This window comes from Anas platyrhynchos, chromosome 22, assembly GCF_047663525.1.
Source record: "Anas platyrhynchos isolate ZD024472 breed Pekin duck chromosome 22, IASCAAS_PekinDuck_T2T, whole genome shotgun sequence".
NCBI lineage: Eukaryota > Metazoa > Chordata > Aves > Anseriformes > Anatidae > Anas > Anas platyrhynchos.
The window spans coordinates 3,539,146-3,547,872 of record NC_092608.1 but is presented as its reverse complement, the minus strand read 5'-3'; the positions used below and the strand labels follow the sequence as shown (position 1 = coordinate 3,547,872).

Below are 8,727 nucleotides of genomic sequence, written 5' to 3'. Positions count from 1 at the left end.
GGGCCTTGCTGAGGCCTCGGAGCTGCTCGAAAGCGGCCGAGGGGCCGGGGGAAAGCGGCCGGGGCTCGGCAATGCTCCGCCGCCGCCGCCCGGCGCCGCCTCAGCGAGGCTGTGGCGGGAGGCGGCCGCCATCACAGGGCGCTGCAGCCCCGCGTCCCCCTGCAGCGAGGGGGAAATTCAGAGAAATTCAGTCCCTGAGCGGCTCCCCGAGGGCCCAGGAGGTGGTGGTGAGGGAATAAACTCTCGGAAATCCTCCGCCTTGGCTGCTCAGCTGCTCTCCAGCTTGGACAGAGCGACTGCCGTTTCTTAAGTGGCTTCGTTTGCCTCAGCATTTGCTGTCAGAAGCCGTCTGAGAGAGCTTCTTTTATTTATTTGCTTCTTTTTTAGAAACCTTCTGAGAGAACTTTATTTATTTATTTGTCTCCTTTTTGTCTGCTGATGATGGAAGCTGAGCCCTTGGGGCTATTCCCGAGCATAGTTCAGGGGGGTTTGGTCACCCCAGGAGTCAGCAAAGCACATCAAAAAAGTGACAGAAACGGAATAGCCCCCACAGAAAAATGAAAGGTTTATGGGGCAAGAAGTGTACAAGGTGAGGCCTGGCGACTGGTCCTCAATGCTCTCCTTCCCTGCGTTATTTTTGGGGTGGGATTGTTGACTCCAAGGCTCTGATGTTCTGAACCCACCCTGTGTGAAGCCATTCCCGAATCTGCCAATATCTGTGTCAAAATCCCCATAAAAAACATGCAGACATTTAAAGGCAGGCCTGCGTTCGTCTTTTTCAGCCTGCCTATGAAAAGATGTGTTCAGGCTACCATTGCTGCGGGTAAATTACAGCTACAGTGACAAAAATAAAGGAAGACAGTGATAAACAGGGGCTGCAGATGTTCTTCGTGACTGTGTTGTGTATTTTAAAATCTTTATTCGTCTTTATAAAATACTGAGGTGCGACATCTGCATGCACAGTAAATACCCTAGCAGTATAAAGAAAGAGCAAAACAGCGCGACAGAAAAATCCCTGGCACCTCGCACAAATCCGCGATCTGTTTTGAATGGAAAAATCCAGCGCGCTTTCAGTTCTCACAATGGCATCCAGGCTCCATTGTAACGAAACTGATGAATCTCAGCTTTGAAGAGGATGGAAATTCCCAATCCCGGAGCCTGTGTGTGCACACAGGGGCAGAAACGTCCATATGCCTTCGTCTGTGCTGGAAGAGCCAAAGAAAAGAAAAAATGAACTGAGTGGACGTTCATGGAACAAGGTAAAACAGAGGCCACAAGAGGTCACCTTGCCCATGCTGGACCGAGCTGATCGGCCGAGCAGATGCCTTCTGTGCTCCTCAGAGCCCTCCGGTTTGTGTTAAACAATGTCAGACGTTTATTCGCACACCAATACTCCGGACTGGGGCTGGCAAATCAAGCAGGTCTGGGAGCTCAGACAGGAACGAGAGCCTGGCCTAGAGGTGAGTCTTAGCTGCAGTCTGTATGGAAATGGCACTGAGCATCTTCCTTCATCTCGTTTCATCCTGGCGCTGCCCGTGGCTGAGGTAAGGCCTCGATGTGACATTTTGTGACAGATGCGCCTGGCCCTAGTGTTCATTTCACTTCTGGTTTTAGTTCAGGTCCATATTACGCAGAAGGTGTTTTCATAAAACACGGGGATTTGCACTCTGGGGACTTCCCAGCCTTAAATTCCTACAAGACTTGCAGTGACTGGTGCAGTTTCTGCTGTTCTCTGTGCGGTGCTCGATGGGTGGAGGATCCAAACTAAGCTCATTGTAATTAGTCTCATTTATCCATGCCACATTACATTGCCATGTCCTGCAGCAAATGTGATCTGTTCCCATGGACCCACAAGCCCAGATGTTGCGTGATTACATTGGCTTCGGCGGAGTTGCTGCAGATTTCCTGCATGGCTGATGGCAGCAGCAAATCCACGGTGTGCAGAAAATTAAAAACTAGATTAAGCTGTAACAGGATCGGTGCCAATCCTTTTGACACTCCTGGTACGGGATTGCTGCATGCATCCTGTGCAGGTCGATCTGTTTCTGCAGCACCCACAACGTGGTGACAAACCCTATGTGCGGCTGGGGGGCTGCACCTCTGGCTGGCTGTTTAGTTTTTTAGTAGTTTTCTGCCTATTTGGTCCTTTGGAGATCTCCAGCATCTGTTTGGAGTCCCAAGCTGGGGAAAAAATAAGGAAACCTTGAAAAAAACAGGAAGACTTATAGCTTGTATAGTCTTTAGCTGAGCGAACATTCCCTTTGGTAGCTGATCTTTTAAATAGGGGATTTCTTGAGATTCAGCAGAATGCTTTTGTAAAAAATCAAGATCATTCTGGGCAGAAATGATGTTTAAGCACTGAATTAGCACGACTCGGTGGCCAGCGGTAGGACCCGAGGGAGCGGGCGTGCTGCCGCCGCAGGGGAGGCTCGGGCTGGGTGGCAGGCACAGATTTTTCACCCAGAGGGTGGCCCGAGGGGGTGCCCAGGGACATGGGCAAGCCCTGAGCCTGCCGGACTTGGCGAAGGGCTCCAACCCTTTTGGGGTTGGGATTTTGGGAAGGCTTTAGCGGGGGGAAACCAAGCGTTTGGCAGCCGGGCGCTGCGCAACCCCCCTAGAAGCGGGCAACCCCCGCAAGCTGCGCAACCCCCCGGCGGTAGCCAAACCCCTGTGAGGTAGCCAAACCCCCCTGGGGTTGAGCAAACCCCCGGGAGCTTTGCAAAAAAAGCCAGAACCGGCTTTTGGAAGAGCTGCCCGGGAGCCCCCCGGCCGGCCCTTCCCGGTGGCGGCGGGGGGGCGGGCGCTGAGCCGCGCCTTGCTGCGCCGCCGCCGGGCGATGCGCTTCCTCCGCTGAGCTCCGAGCAGCCAGGATGACGGTGGAGTTCGAGGAGTGCATCAAGGACTCGCCCCGGTTCCGGTAAGCCCGAGGATTTGGGTTTGGTGGAGGGGGAGAAGGCGGCGTCGCCCTAAAAATGAAATTAAGGAGAGGGGGGGGGACCCCAGCGCTCGGCGCGCCGGGGATGCGGAGCCGCCGCCGGGGCCGCTCCGAGGAGCGGGTTCCTGCCGGGGGACAGCGCTGGGGAGCTCGGCTGGAGGCATCTCCCCCCTGGGAGCACCCAGGGAGCACCCAAGGAGCACCCAGCGAGCACCCAAGGAGAGCCCGGGGAGCCGCGGACATTTTCCGAGCGCTCCCAGCCGCAGCTCTCGGAGGGTGGGGGGTTTGTAGCGGGCTGGAAGGAGGGATCCGGGCTCTGCCAACACAAAGACCCCAGCCTGGCAGCGCTGCCTTCACATCGGCTGCTCACACCGATGCCCCCGGCTGGAGAGGAGCCTCCACGGCCTGGGTGCGGATGCCAGGAGCATCCTGGCGAGGTGTCGGGATGGGGCAGGGTGTGCTGCTGCTAGGGAGGGGAGCTGGCAGCTTCCACAGCTGGAGATCTGCTGCTTCCCATCCCCTGCTTGGCTGGGGACAGAAGGGAAGAGACAATAGCCGGCAGAAGCAAGTTGCTTGGACGTGGGGCAGGGGTAAGAGGTACCAAGGGAGCTCCCCTTCTCCGCAGACCGCGTCTCGTTGCAGCCTCTCCGAACGCTTTTGTTTATTAAGCGGAAGGTTTTGCATTTTCCTCCCGTTTAAAAATAATTTCCTGGAATGCGAGCTCCATACAAAAGGCTGCGGTGGCCTGGTGCCGGGGCGACTCCCAGCAATCGCCCTGCGTGTGGCTGTGTGCAGCTGCAGGTAACGCAAATACCTGGGCAAGTGCCGCCTGTGGGGCGAATTTTCCCCCTGCTATGGGATCTGCAGGGCTAGGGGAAGGGTCCTCCCCACGTTTTAATTTTAATTGAGTGCTGAGAGCCTGCTCTTGCTTGCTCCAGAGCTGTTTGTGAAGGTGTAAAGGCCAGTGCCGTGGGAGGTGACGGGCTGGTCTTATTTGGCTGTCCTGGGAGCTTTTTCTGGGGAAGAAGTGAGATGCACAGACAGGTTTGCAGGAGGTATGAAGCTCTGTCTTTAAACCCGTGCTCGCTCAGCATCAATCAGAATTTATTCCTTTTTTTTTTTTAACTGTCATCTTACCCCATTGTGCTGCCGAGCATGTGAACTGCTCGGTGGCATCCTTCCAGCGCGGTGACTTCACTGTCCAGATGTCTGGTTCCACATGGCAGTGACCCTTTTCCCGCTGACGTCAGGATTGATTGAGATGTTTATTTATTTATTTTGCCTTTGGTGCGCGCGCGTGGGCTTGGGGCCAAGTTTCTTAGTATGCAGGCAGCATCATTCTGCTCTGTCTGCTCCATCCGTAAAAACAAACCAGCCCTCAGAGCGCTGCGCTGGACCTTTATCAAAAGGCAGTTATTTAAGCCCGGAATTATGAACTATTTCCCCAATGGCTAGACACAGTCTGCCTGCTACAGGGAGAACAAGAGATTAGGCTGCAGAAGGAAGCCTGGAGGGTTCAGGAGGGCTGCAGGGTGTATAGCAGGGGAATTTGTAACCACTACCACTTGAAACAGTGACAAAGTACTGACATTTGCAGGCCTGTAGCAAAACCAAAACCAAAATACAGCTCTTCAGACTTTCTCAAGGGGTACAGGGTTTAGTCTCCTGCTGTACTTTTCTTCCTCCCAAGTCTTTAATTAGTTCTGTTACAATTATTTGATGATGTGTCAGGGACAGGCTCTCTTCCCAGCGCGGGGCAGAGATGCTTAGTAATGCATCCCTAAAAGCTTACAACTATCAGAAACTAAAATACCATGCAAAATGAGCACCATATAAAAATGTAGATAGAAATGAGGTGAGAAAAGGTAGCACATTGCCCACCTCCTCAGCAGAGACTGAGACAGCAGTAGGTAAAGTGACCTGACCCTTGCAAGGGGAAGGCTCTGGGGATGAGGCAAGAACTGAAACGGGTTTCCCATCGCAGTCCTCAGCCGGGAGAGTTTGTGTCGTGGTTTGCAAGAGCCTCGTTCCCCTCAGCGCTGAGCCTTGGGGATGACCGGGTCGTTGTACAGAGGGGAAAGAAAGAAACACCAAACGATTACACAGAATAAACACACTCTGTATCAGGCATCCCATAATAAGGCGACCAAACTAAGTCTACGTTAGCAATCGGATCCAGTCGCACATCAAAACACCCAAGGCAGCAGTCGCCATGCAGCGATCCATCCCAGCCTCCTACTTCGCAGGGCCCAGTTGCTGCGAAGGGAACTTTCCTTTTCCACCCCTTAGCTGCGTGCAGGTCTGCAGGCTGGCAGGGAACCTGACGTCTCTTGGGCATCTTGTAGAGACACGTAGATGCTGTTCCAGTAAACAAATGTAAGTACCTTGTAAGACCAGTTCCAGCACATCTGAATGCAACCCGGCCGTGCCGTGGCTTTCATCTCCCCGGAGCCCTCTGGTTAGCAGCAGTAGCCTGGGAAATCTAGGAACCCGTTTCTGCCTGGCTTCAGCCCTCGGGGTGATGCAGCGATGACCCCATTGCTGCCCAGCCCCGTGCTGAGTGGATTTGCTGTGCTACCATGAGCACATTTTGTGAAACGGATGGCCTTGGGCAAGGTCCTGAGCTGTACCCCCAGCTTTGTCCCCTCCTGGCTCTGAAAAGATGCTCGTGGTGCTCGGGGACAGCTGGGGACATCGACACCGGACCCGGGTGCGAGGAACACTCGGGAGGACGAGGGTAGGGGAGGAACAAATCGCAGGGGTCAGGCCTGGCTGCAGCACTCTGCGGGTAGGAAACCCCAAATGTCTCTGTGGTAATTCCCACGGGGGAGGGAAATAAGCGGTTATGTCCTCACCGAGCGCCGCCGGTGCCGTTGCTATTAACCAACCCTATTAATTGCTGCAAGGGCAGGGGATCCAGCGGGCTCCGTGTGCTCTCAGCCGCTGGCGTCTTCTCGAGGACCTCCTGTGGCTGCCACGACCCGAGGGGACAGCCAGCAGCAGCAGCACCCCGTGTGCCTCCAGCCAGGCCACCGAGGGACCTCTGCGCCTCTTGGGAGGGACAGAAAACCTGGCAGTGAGGCAGAAGCTTCACCAGAACAGGTCCATGCCCTGGCTGAGGGCACTGCCTGCACGATCTCCTGGCTCTCGGTAGGCAGAGGGAAATTCAGGCAAGGAATTCCAGCTCCTTGAAAGGTGCCAGAGGAAAAGAAAGTGAAAGAAAAGCAAGTGCATTGAGAAAAGGCTTCCTAACTCCCACCAGGGTGTTTCAAACAGAATGGGAAGAATTAAGAGCACTTATTCAAAGTGTTCTTGCTGGCTCTGATAACAGATTGAGTTAGAGGAGCTTAGAGCTGGCGTAACCAGTTTGAAGGCGTCCGTGCTGTGTGAGCATGTGGTAGTGAAGGCCTCTGCAGAAAGATCTTCAGAGCTTGTGTGATTTTCGGCTGGTGTTAATTGCCTCTGCACACCCCTGCCATGCAGTTTGATGGCAGCCAGACTTACTGGTTGAAGTCACCTAAAAGCAAATTGAAATCACACCCAGAGTGGTCACAGAAAGACTTCCTCTGCTTAACTAAACCCAGGTGAGCAAAAAGAGCACAGGCATTGATTTGGAATTGTTTTTTGTTACACAAGGCTCCTTATGTAAGCAAGAGCCCTGCTACCGACTGCAGTTGCAAGAAGATAACGCCCACAGAGAGCTTCTCTTTGAATCGGAGCCTAATGAGTACAATTACCATCAGCGCTGCCTTACATGCACGAGAGAGCAGATACTATCAATCTGTATCCATCATCATTCCTGCCTTTATCTGTTTACTCCGTTTCTCACTCTTTGCCATTGCTTTTCTGAAGTCACAGGGCCTGAACTACGCGCAGGGAAGAGTCACAGCAGAGGTGGCAGCGTCGAGTTGCTTCCTCTCGCAGCCGTGAGATGTGCTCCCCGTTTCACCCGTCCGTGTGTCTGGCCAGCCCCCGAGTATCTGTGCCTCAGCCTGCTGCTTTCCACTTGCAGTGAGACTTCGTGGTAGCATATGGGAGCAAAATTCCCTTGATTTGAGGCTCCCTGACATCACAGCTGCCTTGGGAATCCTGAAGTGCTGAGGAAAAGCTGCAGTCCAGCCGGCGTTAGTGCGGGCAGATCTGAAGGTGGTTATTCATTTATTCAGTCATCGCCAGGGAGAATCCCCAGGGAGCGGAGAATTGCCGGGGTGAGAACTCAGTTGAGATCTGGGTTGGCGTCCTAAGTAGTATTTCGTGCCAGATTTTTGGCAAGCAGTTTCCTGAGCAGCTTTGACTTGTGAACGGCACGAGCAGCGTATCCCAAAGGGCCGAGGGTCTGAAGCTGGAACCCCATGGCTTCATCCCAACGCCCCAAATCAGCGAGGGACTTTTTTTTTTTTGTGTGGTTGCCAGGATAAAATTGGCAGAAGATAGAAGCTGGGAGCTTGCAGTGGATAGCATTAGAGTCCGAAATGTGGTATCTGAGCCTGCTCTTGGGAGATAGGGCTCACAAATTTCATGGTGTAGCACACAGACGAGGGGAATTTTGGTATTCCATAATTTGGCAAATTGTCTTTATTAGCTTAATGACCCCCGTGGAGCGTGCTTTGCTGTGTGACTGTGCCTAGAGAGGACGTTTGCAAACCCAAATGTTTCTGGTTGTCTGACAGATCAGCGTGGGAGCTGGAAGTTGCTTTCCTTTTTGGTAGCTGTTCCTCTCCGTGTCCTTCTGCTGCCTGGGATGCGCGTGGCTTTGCAGGGGAATGCAAATCACCTCTGCAATCACTCCTCTGACATTTTTCTCTCTCCCCAGCCCTCCTTCTGCTTGTCGTGAGATAAGTGTGAGGAGCAAGCTCTGAGCGATCCCACGGAAGTTTGGCCGGGTGTGAGCTCTGTCTCGCACATGCTGAGAGTGGCTTTGCCTCCTGGGATGGCCAAAAGCCACCGAGAAAGCCGAGGTCAGAGTTTCCCCAGCTGCTAGCTCTCTGGCTGTAATAAGGAATGTGAGAGGGCTGCAAGTTGGTTGGCAGAGCTTGCTAAAGGGGGTCAAAACAAAAGAGCAATCAGCCTGTGGTGCAAGGGGGTAATTAGCCCCAGAGGTAACGTGGCGGAGAGCTGCTGATGCCAGCTAATCCGTGCGCTTGGGCCGATCCGTGGGAGAGCCATCCCTTCGTCCTCGCAGAGTGCCACACGTGTTAGGAGCTGAGCTTTGCAGGTCGCCTTGGCACCACGCAGCGCCTCCGGCTTCCAGTCCTGGCCCTCGAAGGACGGCCGCGTGGCTCCTGCTGGAACGAGTGTGAGTGCACAGCCGGCGAGCTGCGGCGCCAAGGGATAGCTCCGCGTCCTTTGCCTCGCACACCGCTGAAGCTGGGGAAGCTGAGAAGGAAGCTGAGGTGCTGGGGTATGTGGTGCACAGCCTGCCGACCCTCCTGCAGATCCGTGGGGCTGCTGCCACAGTCAGTTTCCCCACCAGCTTGCATCTTCCTGGAGCCTTTGTAGGACAAGATAGCGTTAATTGCTGCACCTCGAGGTGCCCGAAATTCCCAACCACATCACGACACGAAGCCTCCTACACTGCCCTGTTCTCCAGGGGCACTGGAAGAACAGGGACAGGGAGGGAGGAAAGCAAAGCAAGCCCAAGAGCTTTGCAATCCCAAGCTCTTCTGAGCAGGCGGCGGTCTCTTTAAACCCTGCTTTCATAACACTGAAATTTCAGCCACAGCATTAATTTGTTGCAGCAGGAAAGCCAATGCAACCATGAGGTTTTCTGGCTTCCCAGCACTGGCTTTGCT

General features: G+C 54.1%; 1 protein-coding gene across 5 annotated transcripts in view; it reads left to right on the top strand.

Moving 5' to 3' along the window:
- The first annotated feature begins 295 nt into the window (after positions 1–295).
- Positions 296–8,727, top strand: part of ACAP3 (ArfGAP with coiled-coil, ankyrin repeat and PH domains 3) — a 70,123-nt gene continuing 61,691 nt past the window's right edge. For 3 of the 5 annotated variants that reach the window (XM_038166625.2, XM_072027030.1, XM_072027032.1), the window contains exon 1: positions 1,474–1,544. In XM_038166625.2, the coding sequence (XP_038022553.1) occupies positions 1,483–1,544 (62 nt within the window). In that variant the 5' untranslated portion in view covers positions 1,474–1,482. The other 2 variants (XM_072027034.1, XM_072027031.1) reach the window with 2 other exon arrangements.